The sequence below is a fragment of the Miniopterus schreibersii genome, assembly GCF_964146895.1.
Source record: "Miniopterus schreibersii genome assembly, chromosome: 13".
NCBI classification, from domain to species: domain Eukaryota; kingdom Metazoa; phylum Chordata; class Mammalia; order Chiroptera; family Miniopteridae; genus Miniopterus; species Miniopterus schreibersii.
Window position 1 is genome coordinate 10,590,384 of NC_138113.1, and position 21,209 is coordinate 10,611,592.

At 37.4% G+C, this 21,209-nt stretch overlaps 1 protein-coding gene and 1 pseudogene across 4 annotated transcripts in view; one reads left to right on the forward strand and one right to left on the reverse strand.

Annotated features, from left to right (window-relative positions):
- Positions 1-21,209, reverse strand: part of ASXL2 (ASXL transcriptional regulator 2) — an 80,951-nt gene that overhangs the window by 15,119 nt on the left and 44,623 nt on the right. For 2 of the 3 annotated variants that reach the window (XM_081157304.1, XM_081157306.1), the window contains 6 exons: positions 17,631-17,746; positions 15,826-15,952; positions 14,618-14,761; positions 9,777-9,940; positions 7,115-7,211; positions 1,949-2,054 (listed from right to left, as the gene is read on the reverse strand). In XM_081157304.1, coding sequence (XP_081013430.1) covers positions 1,949-2,054; positions 7,115-7,211; positions 9,777-9,940; positions 14,618-14,761; positions 15,826-15,952; positions 17,631-17,746 — 754 coding nt within the window. The remainder of the gene's footprint in view (positions 1-1,948; positions 2,055-7,114; positions 7,212-9,776; positions 9,941-14,617; positions 14,762-15,825; positions 15,953-17,630; positions 17,747-21,209) is intronic. The other variant, XM_081157305.1, reaches the window with a different exon arrangement.
- On the forward strand, positions 4,861-5,462 carry LOC308566134 (histone H2A.Z pseudogene; annotated as a pseudogene). Its single transcript has one exon. The product of its transcript is annotated as a histone H2A.Z pseudogene (transcript).

The following is a 21,209-nucleotide window of genomic DNA, read 5'->3' on the forward strand; positions in this document are numbered from 1 at the left end:
GCACTGAGGTTAATCATTTCATAGTGTTGCTAATTATTAAGTTAATGTATTTAAAGTACTTAGAATAGTACCTAGCCCATAATAAAAGTTCAGTAATGTTAACTGTTATTATTATTTCATATTATAAAGGGGCCACACTGTCTGGAGACATGCATCACAGACTACCCACTAGGGAAGTGAAAGGCTAAGACCCATGTACCCTGAGATTGTGGGTTTACTGTAGACTGTGATCAGTTCTGCTCTGCAGTACCTGTGGAAAGACTCGCCAAAAAAAACCTGAGAGACCCCGAGGAGACAATAGGAGAGTTGGCTGTCAGTGTTCGCCAGAGGACGAGAATTCTGAGTTTTTAGAAAATCTATTTAAATTTCACTTGGTATAGCTCTATAATTCTGAGATCCAGTGCCTCTGAGCTATTCTGGGAGTGAAGGCCAATTGAGACTTCCATAGTGCGGCCTGGCTAAGAGCTAGGCCACTCTGCAGGAGTCACTAGAAACTTCTTCTAATGATTTAGAATATTGTTTAATGGGATGCAATGGTGGTTCGGTGGTAGAATTCTTGCCTCCCACTTGTGAGACCTGGGTTCCATTCCCAGCTTATGGGTTGGATTTCTGGCCTATGCATTCTAGAATATTGCTTAACAGGCAAAAACAAGGCAGCTCTCTTTGGTGACTTCAAATAATTAGTACTGTGCCTCTGAAATGAAATGGCTAAGGACAAAACTGGACAGTAATCAAAAACAGTCCTCTATAAAAGCTGGCAAAAAGCAAGAGCTAAAAACGGAAGAATCCAAAAAGTGCTGTAATGCTCTCTCTGCCCAATGAAGAGGGAATGAACAGTATTTATGGAATACTTGATACCTGCAATAATAGTCTAAATGTACGCACACCATCATTTCTATAGAACTCAAAGTTCATATGAAGAATATAGAAAAACCAGGACATGAGACTCTTAATCTCAAGAGGAATCATTTCCTAAGTGACCGCGAAGGGGTCAATGAGCGCTGCCTGGAGGTAAGGAAGAGCCAACCGCTTGCCAGCGGTGCCTGCAGAGTCTCTGTAAGGGCTGCCGTCAGGTGTGCAGAGGAAGGAAGGGAGACTAACAAGTAAGACTCGGGATGTTCAATTCTATTTCAAACAATACAGCTCCACTGTCACCTATTTCAATGTTCCTCATTAAGACTTAATTTGGATTTTTTGTTAGAAAAAAACTGAGTTAGACTACAGTCTCTTGAGAACAGGATTTATATCTTGTTTCAGCTATACACATCTCCCAGAGTGCTTTCTACAGAGGAGGGAGGCTGCTTAATAAACATTGGATATAACAGGCTTTATTACAGTATTCCTAGCATTGTTTAGTGATTCTGGATAAGTTATATTGTGGGATTAAAATTAATTACTACAGCACGGCTGGGCGTGGCTCAGCAGCTGAGTGTTGAGCTGGGATCCAGGCGATCAGGTTTGATTCCCGGTCAGGGCACATGCCGGGGTTGTGGGCTCAATCAATGACTCTCTCATCATTGATGTTTCTGTCTCTCTCTCTCCCTCTCCTTTCCTCTCTCTGAAATCAATAAAGATATATTTAAAATAATAATAATAATAAAAAAAGTAAAGTTAATTACTACAAGAAATATACAGAATTTCAGTATTCTTATATTTTATAAAGATACTGGAAGAAAAGCCAATCTATTTAAAGAAAAGAGACTTTAATTCAAGATAATTAAAATCTTTTTTTTTTTAAGAAACCTTCCTACCCACAATGGTAATGTTTTAAGAGTTAAAGATTATGACTAATCCAACTCTGTGCACTTGAGATTGTAAAGAGAAAAAGTTTTCTTGGTAAAGAATTGTGAAAAAATAGAAGGAAATTGAGGACTACATTTTCTAGGAAGGTAACAAGATGAAGCACCACATGCCATGTAGGAATGAACAGAACCTATCTTGACATTACCTCTGACCATAGTAGCTTTCAAAGAATTGTTCTTTCCATGGCTCTACTTTTTTCTCCTTCTCAATCTCTTGTCGAATTCTCACTTGCATCTCAGGTGTAAACTCACCTATAATGCACACATACACAAAAAGATATTCAATAGAAATATGCTGTTTGCTGCTTATAACTATTTGTAAATCATGAAAGACTCATGAAGGAGTCAGAATCCTGTCCTGTGAAAGCAACATAAATTTGCCCATATTCCTTACTGTAAGAGTACCTAGGTATCATTAGGTGAAATAAAAATATTTGCACACCACTTCACGTAGGCAGCTGAGGGTCAACTGGGCCTCTTCTCTGGGCCCTCCTTAGAGCACTTTCCTCCTGCTCCAAACATACTCCCTACAGATTTATCACTAACCTTGAATTTGTAATTGATTTCCACTGGAAAAATACTCATGAGCTTTCAGTAAATAATGCCACTGGGCATTTTATTATTTTAAAGTTCTGTTTCTCCCAGGCAACGTGTGCTTTACGCTTTTTATCTCTAACTGCATAATGAACAGCTGTGGCCCTAATTAGAGGTACTTGAGATTCCAGTAAAAGATAGGAAGTTACTTTGAAGTTGTCAGTTTTCTAATTGTACCAGTCTATTGCCCTAGCAACAAGGCAAGCAAGATGCCAAAGACCAGCTGCTCTGAATATGCCATTTATTTGCATACACTACCAACCACCTTGGTCCTTCCCACTCCATCAGCAGAGAACAGTCAACGTGCTTGGTAGGCCATCTTCAAACTTGTGGCTCAGAAAGGCTGCTCCCTTTTGTATTCTAATGCCCAGGACATTAGGAAATAAGAGGTGGAAATGGCAGACATGACATCTAAACCCTCCTGGACGTAAGAAGAGGGAAAGAAACAGTTTTAGAGAACACTGAAAATCACAGTCCTGAGCATATGAGTAGGAAAAGAAGAATTTGGCTGTCAGAATCCAACCCAGGTCTTGTACTCTTTTGTTGAGTCTACTGTGCTTAACAGAAAAAGAAAATAAAAGTACTGAATGTACTGAACTCTGTTCATACATGTATAATGTTCAGTTTCTGCTGTTCAAAAAATATAATTGCATGACTATAGGTACAGCAGTGACTGCTCATATGAAAAAAAGTAACAATAATAACCAAGGTATCATTTTTAATAATACCTACTTAAAAGGGGGGGGGATTGGAAGTCATAGATCCTTCACCAAATTATTCTTCAAGAAAAGCATTGGTAATGGGTATGTTTTAAAGTGCCTGTGTTATTTCAATTCCTCTGCTCATGGAAATCTTTAAGAAAGAGAAAGGACCAGAGTAATCAGCAAGGGATCCCTCCTACACAGAATTTGTTCTAAAAAGAAAAACAGGACAGGAAAAGTCAACAATTGCAGTAAACAATATAGATATTAATTAGCTGGTCAATTACTCTAATTGTCGGTAATCTGACAAACAGTGAGCAATGGCCCGGCCAGGTGTGGCTCAGCGGCTGAGCATCGACCTAGGATCCAGATCGTGGTTTGATTCCCGGTCAGGGCACATGCCAGGGTTGTGGGCACAATCCCCAATCAGGGGGCGTGCAGGAGGGAGCCGATCAATGACTCTCTCATCATTGATGTTTCTCTTTCTCTCTCTCTCTCTCTCTCCCCCCCTCTCCCTTCCTCTCTCTGAAGTCAATAAAGATATATTTTTTAAAAAGTATGCAATAAATAGCATTCTTAATGCTCTCCTGAATAAATGTATTTATTTTAAAGCTTTTCACACTTGTTTTAATACAATCAGTGGTTTTAATAATGGTTGCATATTAGAATCACTTGGGGTAACTTAAAAAGGAGCTCCAAGACAGCAGCAGAGTAGGTGGAAGCTACACTCACCTCCTCCCAGGACCAAACTGGAATTACAACTAAAATACAGAGCCGATCAACCTGAATAACCAACTAAAGACTAGCTAAAGCAAAGTCTCATTATAATCAAGGATTTGCAGAAGCAGCCACATCGAGACTGGTAGGAAAGGTGGACATGCTGATAAAACTGGCCCCATTCCCATGGGCAGCAGCTGAGATTCCAGAGAGCCATCTCAGCTGCAAAGGTTCCCCCTGAGAAGTATAGGGTCTCAACCCCAAGCCAGGCTCCCCAGTCCAGAGAACCAGAGCAGAAAGAGGAGCCCACATAACATCTGGCTGTGAAAATCAGTGGGGATTCTGTCTGCCAGGGAGAGATGGTGTTTGCTAGAAACACAAGCATGCTCTTAAAGGGCCAACGCACTAAATCTCAATCTTATTTGCAGCCATCACCCTAGGCTCTGGCGGAGGGAGGGTGGAACAGACAAGAGTTGCATGAGGGGAGACTGGGGTTTGTGGCTCTTGGGAGAGAGCTGAAGGGAAAACCACCATGATACCTCTGCTGAGATATAAAGATAGTCCATTCAATAAATGGTGTGGGGAAAATTGGACAGATGTGCAAAAAAATGAAACCATACCACCTTCTTACACCATACACAAGAATAAACTCAAAATGGATTAAAGACTTAAATTCAAATATAAGACTTGAAATCATAAAAATTCTAGAAAAGAAACACAGGCAGTAAAATTTCAGACATTTCGTGTAGCAGTATTTTTTTCTGATGTATCTCCCTAGATAGGGGAAACAAAAGAAAAAATAAACAAATAGGACTATATCATACTAAAAAGTTTTTGCACAGCAAAGGAAACCATCAACAAAATAAAAAGACAACCCGCTGAATGGGAGAACATATTTGTCAATGATATATCTGATAAAGGGTTAATAGCCAAAATTTATAAAGAACTTTATACAACTCAACCCCACCCCCACCCCCACCCCCCAAACAATCCAATTTAAAAAATGGACAAATGAGTTTGAATCAAGGTGTGATGGAGTAGGCGGTGGGATCTCGCTGGGTGTCTGACTAGTCCTTTCTGTGCCTTGATTGTTTGAGCTTCAGCAGAATTCGAAATGGCTGGTGGTAAGGCTGGGAAAGACTCCAGAAAGGCCAAGACAAAGGCAGTTTCCAGCTTGCAGACAGCCGGCTTGCAGTTTCTGGGAAGCCGTATACATTGACACCTGAAATCTAGGACGACCAGTCACGGACCGGTGGGTGAGACTGCTGCTGTGTACAGCACAGCCATTCTGGAGTACCTCACTGCAGAGGTACTTGAATTGGAAGGAAATGCATCAAAACACTTAAAAGTAAAGCATATTACCCCTCATCATTTGCAACTTGCTATTCGTGGAGATGAAGAATTGGACTCTCTCATCAAGGCTACAATTGCTGGTGGTGGTGTCAGTCCACACATCCACAAATCTCTGACTGGGAAGAAAGGACAACAGAGGACTGTCCTAAAGGATGCCGGGATTTCTTATTATCTCAGGACTCTAAACACTCTAACAGCTGTCCAGTGTTGGTGATTCCAGTGGACTGTATCTCTGTGAAAAACACAATTTTGCCTTTTTGTAATTCTATTTGAGCAAGTTGGAAGTTTAATTAGCTTTCCAACCAACCAAATTTCTGCATTCGAGTTTTAACCATATTTAAGTGTCACTGTGGCTTCAAAGAAGCTATTGATTCTGAAGTAGTGGGTTTTGATTGAGTTAACCTTTTAAAAACTGTTTGGGTTTCATTTTTTATTTTATTTGATCCTCACCCAAGGATATGTTTTTACTGATTTTAGAGAGAGAGAAAGGGGAAGAGAGAAAGAAACATAGGTGTGAGAGAGAAATATTGACTGGCTGCCTCCTGTAGATGCCCTGCCCTGGCCAGCGATGGAACCCCAAACCTAGGTACGTGCCCTGACCAGGAATCAAACCCACAACATTTTGGTGTATGGGAAATGTTCCAACCAGCTGAGCCACCCAGGCAGGGCAAACACTGTTTGGATTTTAATTGTGATACAGAAGTTATAGTAACAAACACTTGGTTTTGTACAGATATTATTTCCACTCTGGTAGATAAGCTCAATAAAGGTCATATCCCCCCCAAAAAATGTAAAAAAATGGAAAAGGCACTTCTCCAAAAAGGACAGACATCAAATAGATATCCCAATAAATTGAAGTTTTTAAAAAGCCCTGGCTGAGTGACTTAGTTAGAGCATTGTCCCATTCACCAAAAAGTTGTAGGTTCGATTCTGGGTCTCTCACATCGATGTTTCTCTCTCCCTCTCTCTCTCTCCCTTCCCCTCCTTCCACTCTCTCTAAAAATCAATGGAAAAGTACACTTGGGTGAGGATTAACAAAATGAAACAAAAAAAATCAATAAAATTTAAAAAACATATCCTTGGGAGAGGATTAAAAAATAATAATAAAAAATAAAAAATTTTTTTTTAATTTAAAAGAAAGAAACACTGAAGCTCAAGCACCATCCTAGATCAATAAAAACAAACTGAGAGGGGGTCCTAGCCGTCAGTAGTTCGAGAAACACCAGAGGTGATTATAATGAGCAGTCAGGGTTAAGGATACTATGTGCTGTCCAAATGCAATCAATTACTCTAATTTAAGTAACTTTGTGAGATCAGAATTAGAAGCAAGGCATACATGGCAAACCAGTGACCACAGTCAGCAATTCTAAGTCATAATCTATATTAATTAAAACACTCTGACTGCCACTAAACTGTATACTTCCAACGGGGAAGTTTTACAGTATGTAAACACTTTTCAAAAAGGCTGTTTTTTAAAATGTTCTTAGTAATTCTTTTTACTGTTAGTTTTATTGAGGTTGGGCAGTAATAAAGAGGTTATGTCACTGCTTACCAAACCATAATTCATAGCACTATAAAATAACTCTAATTCTATACTTTTAGGGAGCTTATTAAAATTTTAATTCCTAGAAATCAACCTAGAATTACTAAATCAGAATCTTTGGGAAAAGGGCCTAAACATATGTACTCTTTAGTATCCCAGGTGACTTTAAAGCCTTAAAAGAAACATTGTTGGACTCCATCTGGAGCTAAACCTGGTTACACAGGCTCCAGATGAAAGTCTAGGAATGTATTTCACACAGGATAGCTAGTTCTACCTTATGAAAATACCCTGTCCTTTGCCTTCCAAAATTGTTCAAGTACCGTTAAGGCACAGAGGTGCCAATATGCCCTCATAGTGGCTCCAAGTGCAGAGACATACTAGGAGACATAAGATAGAGCACTCACCTTCTGAGAGTCTTTCCTTCCAGCCTTGGGCTGCTGAAGTGAAGAACTCATTGTTAAGGGCTGAGCCATTTAGCTTCATCAGACCATCTGGACCAACCTGGGTCAAAGAATAAGCCAAGGAAAGCTTACAAAGATAGCCAAACATCTCATGTGGAATTTGACTTCCTTTTCTTTTTAGAAAAGAATGTATGTACATTCATTTTACAGAAACATGACTATATCATACTATGCTGCTTACTATGGACACTTCTCTGTTATAATCTTTTTTTCTAAAAAATTTCTTTCTACCTCTTTTCCTGTCTTCCTCTCCTTTTAATCCCATTCCCTATTGAATAATTATACCAAAAAATCATTTGCAAACAAATAAATACATGTAAAAGTTTTTCTTCTGAGGTTTATTATTTGTTTTATAAAACTGTGACGAAGTTACATACATTGCTCTGAATCTTACTTGGCTCATGTAATACATTGTGAAAATCTCTACAAGTCAACTGGTATAGTTTTAGCACCTTTGTAATGCCTGGATATTGTTTCACTGTATGTATAATGTGCCTCAATTCATTAACCTATTTCCTATTCATATGTGTGTGTATGTATACACACACACACACACACACACACATATACTGTTTCCCCCTAATTAACAAAGCTGCAATATGCATTCTACTAAAGATTAATACGCTAGTGCTTTTATTTCTATGGAATAGGTTGAGAGCAAAGAAATATTTGTGTGTAACTAGGTATTATTTTCTAAAAAGGCTAAAACAATTCACATTTCGACTAGAAGTATATGAATATACCTTTTAACCTGTGAACAATATATGTTAACATGCTATTTAATTTTTGCCAACCTAATGGGTTTGAAATGGTAAAAATTCCCTTTATCCTGTCTACTAGAGTGTTGTGCATCTTTTTGTACTTTTATTGAATATTTTTATTTGCCATATTGCAATATGCCAATTCCTATATCATTTGCTCATTTTTCTATAAGGCTGCTTATTTTTATTATCAATTTATGAGAATCCTTTACATATCATTCATAGTAAAACTGTCACACATCAAAAATATTTCACCCAATCTGTCTATTGACTTAATCTGTGATGTCATGATGTCTTGCCAAAGGTTTTAAGATTCTTTTGCCTTTTATTACAGATTTTGGATTTCCTGTTCTGGTTTAAAAGCACAAAATCTGATTTAAGGGCATAAAACACAAGATCCAAAAAAACCTGGATGGAAAAACTTAATGAAACTGCCATTCTCCCCAAAGTTAATATCTAGTTTCCTGTTAGAATCCCCATGCAGATTTTTATTACTAAAATGACCTTACTGTTCATATGGAAAAAATAATTAAAAAATTGAAAGAGGGAAATTTCCTTTTGAATTGCACCTGTAAAATACGTACCACATATAAATATACAGACCATATAACACAGAGGGTATTTCAAACTGTAAGAAAAAGATGGTTATATAAATATGTAGTAATGGAATAACTGGTTATCTGTTCAGTAGAAAATAAAGTTGAACCCCAATTTCAGGGCAATATGAAAAAAAATTCTAGATGGATTAAAAACCTAAATGTTAATTTGAAGTCAAAAACAACTTTTTGAAGAAATTTTAAGTAACTATTTGGACATCTTGGAGACTGAGGAACTCTTCTCAATCCACTTATTTTCAAAATCTGTCTGGGTGAACATTACTTTCCCCTGGCTCTAGAACAAAAATTGGAAAACATTTTCTGTTAAAAGATAGACTGCAAGTATTTTAAGCTTTGCAGGCCATATAGCCTGTGTTGCAAGCACTTAACTTGTGTTTGTAGCATTAAAGTAGCTACAGACAATACATAAACTAATGAGAGTGGTTGTGGGCCAATAAAACTACAAAATCAAACAGTGGGCTGAAACTGACCTGAGGGCTATAGTTTGTTGTATTCTAGAGAGTTAATAGAGGGGTAACACGTTTTCCCATGAGAACAGTTCATCCAACCTTTGCTTAAATTCCAGTGATGAGCAAGTTACTCTATCACAAGTCAGTCCATTCCACAGTTTAACAACGCCAACTGTAGAAAAGTTCATCTCTTCCATATGACAGGCCTTCAATATATTTGAAGAAAGGTGTTTTAATCCACTTCCTTCTCTTATTCTTTTCTCTGGTCTAAATAATATTTTTCTACTGTTTGTTGCTGGGAACTCCATACACTGAAATATAGTTTTCAATGTTTCATGCTAATAATAACCAAAATTCTTTATAAATAATCCAAATTTCCTCTGATAGTAAAGTTGTATTTCATTTAATTTGAACTCCATATTCTGCATACATAAGAACAATATTTCTTAGGTTGCTATGTGCTCCCCCCATAATTACTGAAAGAGACAGGCCAAGTGACCTCCTATTAAGAATACCCCACAGAGCTCTGGCTCGTGGGCTTAGTTGGCTGGGAGTCCTCCCGTGCACCAGTCAGGGCACATGCCTGGGTTTCGGGCTCCATCCCTGGTAGGGGATGTGCTGGAGGGAGCCAATCAATGTTTTGCTCTCACATCAATAGTTCTCTCTCCCCCGCTGCTTCCTCTCTCTTTAAATATCAATTTTAAAAAAGGGTACCCCACAGATGAGTGAAGGAGGCTTCAAATGGATTATAAAACTGCTTATGCTTGAAATCACGCACCTGTCGATCCACCTCTGGAAGTAGTAAAAGCAGTCGTTGTTGGCAATCCCCAGGAAGGGCTGAAAAAGTGTGTTTGTTGATCAGTGCTCGAAGGTTCGTATTAACCAGAATGGAGTCTGGTGTCTCCACATCAATTTCAGCACATTTAGTCCTTTTCAGTTGCCCTACAAAAGGGTCAGAAAGAATCACTTGGGTCCCCTTCAAATTCCTGTTTCTCTCTACACTACAGTTTTTGCTCGGCAATGCAAAAAAAAGTCCATAGTTGTAAGTACTTTACATATCACACTATGAAGAAGGTAACACTTAAGGCTCTTAGACATTTATTCTAAGACGAACAAATCAAGTTTTGTTCATTCATAAAGGATAAAAAAATATAAATTATCTTCTCTGCAAAAATAGAGCAAGGTCTATAAAAGTGAATCTTTTGCCATACTAAAAGTGCACTGAATGTTTGAGAACTGATTATTTCCCAAATAGAACTGAGGAAGTTCATGATAAATAACACGCAAAGTTTGACTTAAAAAAAAAAGAAAAATTCCAATCTACATATAAATTATACAAGGTCTTTGCTCTCTTCCCATGAGAATTTTTTCAACAATCTGAGTCTGCACTACCTAATATTATGACTGACTTGCTCAACAGTTTCAGGAAATCCGTTCACAATCAGAAGGCTACAGTCTTTAAAAGACTGACAGATTTTAGGTACACCACGGTTTAAAATGTAAATGACAAAAGTATATACATAAACAAAAGACTAACTTGAAAAATATACTTGCAAGCCACGACAAAAGATTCTTCATATTAAAAGTGAATTTATAAATCAATATGAAAAAGAAAAATATCACCAAGAGAAAAATGAGCAAGGGTAACTAATAGGCAATTCACAGTTGACTAACCATAAACAGATACTAAGGTATCAATATTTAAAGAAATACCAGTTAAACCAATGAACATTTTTTGTCTATCAAAATGGCAAATACACACACACACAGAGTCTTTCCCTCTCACAGAGTTATTGTTGGTTATTTGTATAATGCTTCAAGTAAAACCAAAATTGAAATTTAAAAAAAGGGAAAATATTGCAATATAGTGAGCAAAAACCACTTTCAGATACTGCTGGTGGTGCTAAAATTAAAATAATCTTCTTAGCCTGGCCGGCATGGCGCAGCAGTTGAGCATCGACCTATGTTCCAGGGGACTGAGGTTCGATTCCCAGCCAGGGCACATGCTGGGGTTGCAGGCTCAATCCCCAGCACGGGGTGTGCAGGAGGCAGCCGATCAATGACTCTCATCATTGATGTTTCTCTCTCTCCCTTCCTCTCTCTGAAATCAATAAAAATATATTTTAAAAAATAAGAATCTTCTTAGGAGAAAATTTAGCAATATACAGCAAAATTTTAATATGCATAGTAATCTAGGATACAGAAATTCTACATTTAGAAATACCCGCACAAAGTTACACAACCCTGGATGTGGGTAACCTCTGGCTTCTGGACTAAGTACAAGCAAAAGTAATCTCTCTTAAAAGGAAAGGATTTCCCTTAAATTAGGCCCGTAGGATTCTTACAAATTAAAATCCAGCACTACCTCACAAAGATTACCTTGACACACCAGAAGGTATGCCACTATGACAGAGTCAACAAAAACCAGAAAGGAAAGATTACAACCTAAACTACTGCTATCACTGAAACTGTCACATATATAGAATATAGAATAGCTATATATAAAATGATTTAAAAACTAAAAGATGTAATTGTAAAGATGAGGATAATTAGGAATAAGCACAAAGATTTAAAAAATAAACGAGACTTCCACAAATTAGAATAAATATTATTGAAATCAAATACTATGACTAGATTAAAGAGCAGTTTAGACACTGTTAAAGGGGGGGATTATAACCTCAAATATATAGCCAAACAATTTACCCAGAATATAAGACAGACAGATAAGATTAAATATTTTGAGAGCTTTAGCAGAAACATGACTGATAGAATGAGGTCTAATAAAAGCTTGATTGAATACCAGAAGGAGAAAATGAAGAGAATGGGAAAAAGGCAACATTTAAAGAATTGACAGTAATACATTTATCTGAACTGATGAAAACTACAAACCTAAAGATCCTAGATGGTTACTTTTTTGCTAACAGAGTAGCAAAAGTTCTTAAAAGTTCACATCACAAGGAAAAAAATTTGTCTGAGTTAGGTTATGGATGTTACCTAAACTTACTGTGTTGAGCATTTCCCAATACATAAATATATCAGATCGTCATGATGTACACCTAAAACTAATATAATGTTACATGTAAATTATACCTCAATAAGACAGGGGGAGAGGAATGGTTATTTTAAAGAATTATACATACATGGTACCATCTAAATCACCACTAAAAGCCCAGCAGGGTGTGGCTCAGCAGTCGAGCATTGACCTAGGATCCAGGAGATCGAGGTTCGATTCCTAGTCAGGGCACATGCCCGGGGTTCAGCAGGGGGTGTGCAGGAGGCAGCCAACCAATGACAACTCTCTCACCATTGATGTTTCTCTCTCTCTCTCTCCCCCTCCCTCCCTCTCTCTCTGAAATCAATATATATTAAAAAAAAAAAAAAAAAAATCACCACTAAAAGAATAGGAATAGAATGTATACTAAACTCAGAAGAGAGAAAGAGGAATATAAGGGAATTAAGACAGACAATATACCAAAAAGCTCAGTAAAGCCCCCCAAAACCTTTAATTAAAAAAAGAAAACAAGAAAAACAGAAGCAGGACAAAAATCAACAAATAAGACGTAGAAACTAGTCCAAATAGATTAGCAATTACAATAAATGTAAATGGATAAAACTCACTGAATAAATGAGATTGTCATATTGAAATAAAAATTTAAAAATTCAGCTAGCTATATGTTCTGTAAAGGGATAATACATAAAGCACAAGAACACAGAAATGAACAAAGTAAAGACACAGCAGGGAAAAACTAACTATAGGAAAGCTTGTGTACCTTCATTAACATCAAACAGAAGACACTTTAAGTAAAAAACCTAATCAATGATTGATCAGGTAAATAAATAATGATAACGATAAAGGGTTCAATCCACCAGGGGGATTTTAAACATGAAGATATCTAATATAAGACAGCTTTAATGCCGGCGCTCAGCGGTTAAGCATCGACCTAGGATCCAGGCGATCGGGGTTCGATTCCTGATCAGGGCACATGCCCGGATTGCGGGCTTGATCCCCAGTCGGGGGTGTGCGGGGATCAATGACTCTCTCATCATTGATGTTTCTATCTCTCTCTCTCCCTCTCCCTTCCTCTCTCTGAAATCAATAAAGACATATTTTTTTAAAAAAAAAAGACAGCTTCAAAGTATGTGAAATAAAAACTGATAGAACAACAGGGAGAACTGGACAAAGCCACCATTAAGATAGGACATTTCAACACATCTCTCTCAATTATTAACAAATCAAGTGTAATAAAAGCAGCCCCTAAAAAGACGAGGAAAAAAAGCTGAGCTATTTTTCAGACTGACATGCTTATTCCAATAAACACAAAATTCTGGGGCGGGGGGCAGAGAGAAACATCGATGTGAGAGAGAACATCAATTGGTTGCCTTCCATACATGCCCCAAACAGTGACTGAACCCAAAACCTAGGTATGTGCCCTGACCCAGAACTGAACCCACAACCTTTCAGTATATGGGTTGACACTCCAACCAAGCCACACTGGCAAGGGCATATCTCAGTAAATTTAAAGCAATATTAGTAGTAATAACAACAACAATGATAAATAACAGCAGTAGTAAACACTTAATATAGGGCCTTCTAAGCACCAGGCACTATTTTAAACATTGGCATGTGGCCTAGCCGATTTGACTCAGTGGTTAAAGCGTGGGCCTGTGGACTAAAGAGTCCCAGGCTTGATTCCGGTCAAGGGCACGTACCTCAGTTGCAGGCTCAATCGGCAACCCCAGTCAGGGGCATGTGGGAGGCAACCAATCAATGTGTCTCTCTCATATCAATGTTTCTTTCTCTCTCTCTTTCCCTCTCTCCCCTTCTCCCCCTCTCTCTCCCCCTTCCACTCTCTCTGAAAAGCAATGGAAAAAATATCTTTGGGTGAGGGTTAAAAAAAAAAAAGTATTGCCATTGCCTGCCCATCTGCTGGCTACTTGTTTCTTTCACCCTTGTGGATTTAAGCTTTTTTATTTCCATATTCTCATTTTTGTGGGATTCAGAGGGAGCAGGAAAAAAATGTTCAGTTTGTCATGTTCAATTATAAGCCCTTTCTGTATAGTTAGAAATAAAATGTAGCCCTAGCCAGTTTGTCTCAGTAGTTAGAGCGTCGGCCTGCGGATTGAAGGGTCCCAGGTTTCGATTCTGGCCAAGGGCATGTACCTCAGTTGCAGGCTTTATCCCCGGCCCTGGCGAGCACGTGAGTGGGAGACAGCCAATTGATGTGTCTCTCTCACATCGATATTTCTCTTTCTCTTTCTCCCTCTCTCTCTCTCTCTCTCTCTTTCTCTCCCCTCCTTCCACTCTCTCTGAAAAGCAATGGAAAAATTATCCTCAAGTGAGGACAGAAAAAACAAGAAGAAATTAAATGTAAATAATGCCAAAGCAACCTATCATCAGAAAAAGAAATAAACCACAAAATGGCCTAATAACAGACCTTATGCTGAATAAAGTTTGGTAAGGGCAGGTCAGTTGGAACATGTAGATGGTCAAGACCTCACAGGTGAAGAGGAAGTAAGAATTACGCCAGACAGCTAATGAATTTCAGACACTAGGTTGATAAATTAAGTTGCCAAAAAAAATAATTTACAAAGAAATGAAGTCGTTGCAAATTAACTTACTTGTGTGAAGTCTGTCAGACCTTTGGAATGACTTCTTCCCCAAGCCTAGCAAAGGATTTTCCACTTTAACTGAAGAAGAAAAGCTAGAGTTTGAGTTCTGGGAGCTGCTTGACTGTCCATCAGATTGCTTTCCTTCCCATACTGCTAGGGGAAAAATATATAACAGACTGGTGACATTAAGGTTATAGATAGAAATCCGATATCAAAGAATTAAATCATTCAACACTAACTAAAAGTAGTTATGTATGAGGCAATGTGACCTTGCAAATGTGTTTTGAGTCTGAGGATTAAGCCCCAAAAAGAACGTAAAATCCCTCCTTCTTCTCAGCACATTACTGGCTTCTGGTGGTAAATTTCCTTCCCAACATAATGCAAAGCTCTGCAAGACACAGTTTAAATCTCGCAGGCACATATAATCAGCTGGCATCAAACCGAATTGTGTAATAAAACACAAAGTCTATATCCAGATGAGTTTAGATTAAAAACAAAATAAGCAACAACAAATCTAAAGGCCTGTAGATATGTCCAATGGAAATTCAAAGGTTGCATGTATTCTTAGTAAAATCTTTTATTTTTAAAAGAGATAATTTGTGAAGAGTTTAGTTTGAGTATCTTTTGGAAACATCAGTTTTCTAAGGTTACAGATTAGAGGGTTCCAAATATTATTAAGACATCTTGGAAGTTAAGTTGGTTATAGATCTCATTCTAACATACAAATCCCACTGATGTATTTTTAAATAACTGCATGAATATTTTGCATAAATTTCCCATTTAACCTGGAACCATTTAAATCAATGATTTGGCAATACAAGGATTATGTAAATAAATACAATAATTTAAAAATAAATGCAGTATACAAATTGGAAAAACAACACAAACTACCAGAAAAAGAAACTTCCACTGATGAAGGAAGCAAAAACAACAAAAACAAAACAAACAAAAAGCCCCTCATAGACAACAGTATGATGATACCAGAGGGAAAGGGAATGGGGGAAGGTAGGAGAAGGTAAAGGGGAGATAAATGGTGACAGAAGGAGACTTGACTTGGGGTGGTGAACACATGATACAATACGTAGATGATGTATTATCGAATTGTACTCCTGAAACCTATATAATTTTATTAACCAATGTCACCCCAATAAATTTAATTAAAATAAAAAAATAAAAATAAAGAAACTTCCATTGAATAGACACCCTCCCCCGCCTACCAGATTTGGCAGTTACAGAGTCACTGGCTGCTTTGACAGTTTTCAGAGAGAGATGCTGATTGGAGGAGATGGACATGCTTGGCCTACACTGCTGCTGTTGTTTCTTCTGCTGTTGCTGTTTTAGAGCCTATAAAGAGAAAACTGACTATAAGAAACAAAACAAATCAGTGTTTTAGTAATAACAAAAAGTAAACAACTTAAGTGGTAAAGAGCATGCAAGTTTTTGCTATTACAAACTTTAACGAAATATTTTTCTTTGTGTTTATATACGTACATATTTTTCTAACGTAAGTTCCAAAATGTTCAACTGCTTAGTTATGGTGTGTGTGCATTTAAAATTTCAATAAATAGGCCCTGGCCAGTGTGGCTCGGTTGAGCGTTGTCCTATGCACCAAGAGATTGCAGGTTCGATTACCAGGTAAGGGCACATTCCCAGGTCGTGCAGGAGGCAGCCAATTGATGTTTCTTTGTCTCATCGATGTTTCTCTCTATCCCTCTCCCTTCCTCTCTCTCTCTAAATGAAATAAAAACGTATTTAAAAAATAAAATTTTAATAATGCTACAAAATCTCTCTCCTAAGTAACTATAATTTATATTCTACTGACAAAACACAATAGCCATTTTCCCACACACTTGACAATGAAGATAATTAAGATTTATACCAATCTGAGGATAAAAGTAGTAGACTATTTTAATGCTCCCTTAACTACTAGTGAATTTATATTTACTGATCATTTGCATTTCAAAAAATCAGGTTAGTTCTTTAAAAAGTCCAATAAAATAGGTAGATCATTGGCAACTAGCATTGGGGAAAAAGAAGATACATTATAAAGGAAAAACACTAAAGAACAAAAAAGAGAGATAGAAGAATACTATATACAACTTTATACTAATATTTGAAAAAAATCAAGTGAAACGGATCACTAAGAAAAATAAATTTCCAAATTTAGCTAAAGCAGCAGAAAATCAAGAGACCAGTAAAAGTAGATAAAACTGAAATGCTAGGAAAACAATTTTAAAAGATGAGATTTACAGAATTTTCTTTTTTAAAATATGTTTTTATTGATTTTTAGAGAAGAAGGGAGAGGGAAAGAGAGATAGAAACATGGATAAGGGAGAAACATCATTGATTACTTCCTCCTGCACTCTCCCTACCTAGGATCAAGCCAGCAACCTGGGCATGGGCCCTGACCAGGAATGGAACTTTTTGGGACACCCTGTATAGAGAGCTACACAATTTAGTTTAGGATGCTAGAACAATCCTGATTCCAAAACTGTTTGTGGATAGTACCAAAAACAAACAAACAAATAAACAAAAAACCTCAGCAAAATCCAAGCTAAAATCTTAAAAAAGAAAATTCCACAACATATTTAAAAATATATAACAAACATATAGTTTATTTTAGAGAGTTAAGTACAGATTAACATTTAAAAATCTAGTTGTGCAATTCTGTATGTTACTAAATTTAAGGAAAAAAACTACCTGATTATCTCAATAAATGCTGAAGAAAACAAACCTGAAAAATTTAACACCTATTCATAATTTAAAAAATGAATACACACACACACACACACAAAAACTCTTAGCAAATTAGGAACAAATAAAGTGTGATAAAAACAGTATCTACCACAAACCTATGACACACAGATGCATAAATTATTAAATCCAAATTGGGAAACAGCATGAAATTTCTCCTTAAAAGGACATAATGTCCTTTCAAGAAACTTTCATTGCCTGCCAGAGTCATGTATTTTTAATGTAGGAGATTATACTTCTGACAAACAACAGAGACTAGCATGATTACCTGCTTTAGTGCCTTCTTGCTGTGCTTCTGCGATGGAGAAATGACTTTACCTGCTGGAATGGTGGGTGATGGGCAGCCTGACTGGGGAGAGGATGGCTGTGACAGTCTAGATGATACTAGGGGTGGAAATGACAATGAAAAATTTGTTATCAGAGTTGCTATCACGCACCATTCCTTCCCCAATCACATTCTGCTACCTGTATTAAGATCTGAAACACTTTTGGGAAGGGTCTTCTTTTTGGAGCGCTACGGCAAACAGCCTCCCTTTCCAGTTTATTTCCTCAGAAAGCTCTAGTGAAGGATGACAGGATGGGGAAGGGATGGGTGTTAGTATTCATTACACTTTGGTCTTTAATTTTTCAACAGAACTGATTGAAGCAGCAGGAAGCAGAATATAAACCATTAGTCACCAAATTAGATAAAATTAGGAAAGATTCTAGAGCCTGTTGGACAGCATATTTTTCAGGGAATAGACCAGTGGTTCCCTGGGGAGAGCAAAGTTGAAACTTCCAAATAACATGATTATAATGTCTGGCCTTCCCTTTGCTACTTTCCTATTATTAACTAGTTAATCACAACGGTATCATATCCAGCTATTTTACTAAATTCTGTTACCAATTTTTATCTCCACTGATATAAAAATTTTAGAGTTTGTCAGATATCACATCATCTGCACACAGAGGTAGTTTTTCCTTCTCTTGTTGCTTACTTTCCAACTGCTTTTTCTTGCTTACTTGTGTTGAGATAAACACCTCTAACATAATGCTATACAGGCATATCTTGGGAATATTGCAGGTTCAGTTTCAGACCACCACATTAAAGTGAGTTGCACAAATTTTTTGGTTTCCCAGTGCATATAAGAGTATGTTTATACTATACTGTGGTCTATCAAGTGCATGTTAGCATTTTTTAAATTTATTTTTTAATTTTAAATTTATCTTTATTGTTGAAAGGAATACAAATGTTCCCCTTCTCCCCTCCATTGATCCCCTCCCCCCTGCACTCCTCCTCCCAGGCAGGCCTTCACCACACTATTCTCTGTGTCCATGGGTTATGTATATATGCATATAAGTTCTTAGGTTAATCTCTCCCCACCTACCCATCCACCCCTGCCTTCCCTCTGAGATTCCTCAGTCTGTTCCATGCTTCTGTGTCTCTGGATCTATTTTGTTTACAGATTTATTTTGCTCATTAGATTCCACATATGAGTAAGACCATGTGATACTTGTCTTTCTCTGACTGGCTTATTTCACTTAGCGTAATACTCTCCAGGTCCCACCATGCTGTCTTCAAAGGGTAAGGGATCCTTCGTTTTTATAGCAGCACAGTATTCCATGGTATAAATGTCCGAGAAGATGTTTGATATGATTTCAATCTTCTTGAACTTGTAGAGACTTGTTTTGTGTCCTAACATGTGGCCTGTCTTTGAGAATGTCCCATGTGCATTTAAGGAGAATGCCTATTCTACAGCTTTGGGGTGAAATGTTCTGTAAATGTCAATTAAATCCATCTGATCTGTGTGTCATTTAGAATCACTGTTTCCTTGTTGATTTTTTGTCTGGAAGATCTATCCAGTAAAATCAGTGGGGTGTTAAAGTCTACTGTGACTGTATTGCTGTCAATCTCTCCTTTAAAGTCCTCTAGAAGTTGGGTTTTTTTCCTTTGGCCCGTGTGCCTTTGGTTCTGAGGTGGGTCTCTTGGAGACAGCATATATTTGGGGCTTGTTTTCTTATCCATTTGGATACCTTATGTCCTTTGGAATGTTTAATCCATTTATATTTAAGATTATTATTGACATTAGCTTTTTTTTAAAAAGAGTGTATATGCCTTAATTTAATAATACTTTATTGCTAAAAATGCTAACAATCATCCGAGTCTTCAGCAAGTTGTAATCTTTTTGCTGGCGGAGGGTTTTGCTTCAGTGTCGATGGCTGCTGACTGATCAGAATGGTGGCTGCTGAAGGGTGGCGTGACTGTGGTAACTTCTTAAAATAAGACAACAGTGAAGTTTGCTGTATCAAGTGATTCTTCCTGTCATGAACGATTTCTCTGTAGCATATAATATCATTTGACAGCATTTTACCCACAGAACTTCTTTCAAAATTGAAGTCAATCCTCTCAAACCCTGTTTCTGCTTTAGCAACTAAGTTTATGTAACATGCTAAGTCCTTTGTGGTCATTTCAACAATCTTCACAGCATTTCCACCAGGAGTGGATTCCATCTCAAGAAACTATTTTCTCTGATCATCCACAGGAAGAATCCTCATCCAATAAAGTTTTATCAAGAGATTACAGCAGTTCAATAACATCTTCAGGCTTCACTTCTAATACTAGTTCTCTTGCTATTTCCACCACATCTGCAATTACTTCTTCCACTGAGGTCTTGAACCCCTCTCAAAATTATACATGAGGGTTGGAATTAACTTCTTCCACAATCCTGTAAATGTTGATAATTTTACCTCTTTCCAGATATTACGAATGTTCTTAATAGCGTCAGGAATGGTGAATCCTTTTTAGATTTTCCATTTACTTCGTCCAGATCCATCAGAGAATCACTATGTCAGCTATAACCTTATGAAAATTGTATTTCTTAAGTAATAAGACTTGAAAGTCAAAATTACTCCTTGATACATGGAGTGCAGAAAGAATGTTGTGTTAGCAGGCATGAAAATATTATTCTCCTTGTACATCTATCTCCATCAGAGTGCTTGGATGACCAGGTGTATTGTCAATGAGCAGTCATATTTTGAAAGAATCTTTTACTGAGCAGTAGGTCTCAACAGTGGGCTTAAAATTCTCAATAAACTATGTTGTAAACAGGTGTGCTGTCATAAGGCTCTGTTGTTCCATTTATAGACCACAGGCAGAGCAGATTTAGCATAATTATTAAGGGCCCTGAATTTTTGGAAATGATAAATGAGCACTAGCTTCCATTTAAAGTCATCAGCTGCATTAGCCCCTAACAAGAGAGTCAGCTTGTCCTTTGAAGACAGGCACTGACTTCTCCTCTCTAGCTATGAAAGTCCTAGACGGCATCTTCTTTCAATATAAGGCTGTTTTGTTAACACTGAAAATCTTTTGTCTAGTGTAGCCACCTACATTAATTACCTTAACCTAGATCTTCTGGATAACTTGCTATAGCTTCTTCAAGAGCACTTGCTGTTTCACCTTGCACTTTTATGTTACAAAAACGGCTTCTTTTCTTAAACATCATGAACCAAAGTCTGCTACCTTCAAACTTTTTTTCTGCAGCTTCCTCACCTCTCTCAGACTTCATAGAATTGAAGAGAGTTGGGGTCTTGCTCTGGATTGGGCTCTGGCTGATAAAAATGTTGTGTCTGTTTTGATCTTCCATCCAGGTCACTGTAACTTTCTCCATATCTGCAATAAGGCTGTTCTACTTTCTTATCTGTGTGTTCACTAGGGTAGCACTCTTAATTTCCTTCAGGAACTTTTCCTTTGCATTCACAAATCTGCCTACGTTTTTGGTGCAAGAGACCTAGCTTTTGACTTATCTCAGCTTTGGGCATGCATTCCTCATTAAGCTTAGTATTTCTAGTTGTTTATTTAAAGTGAGAG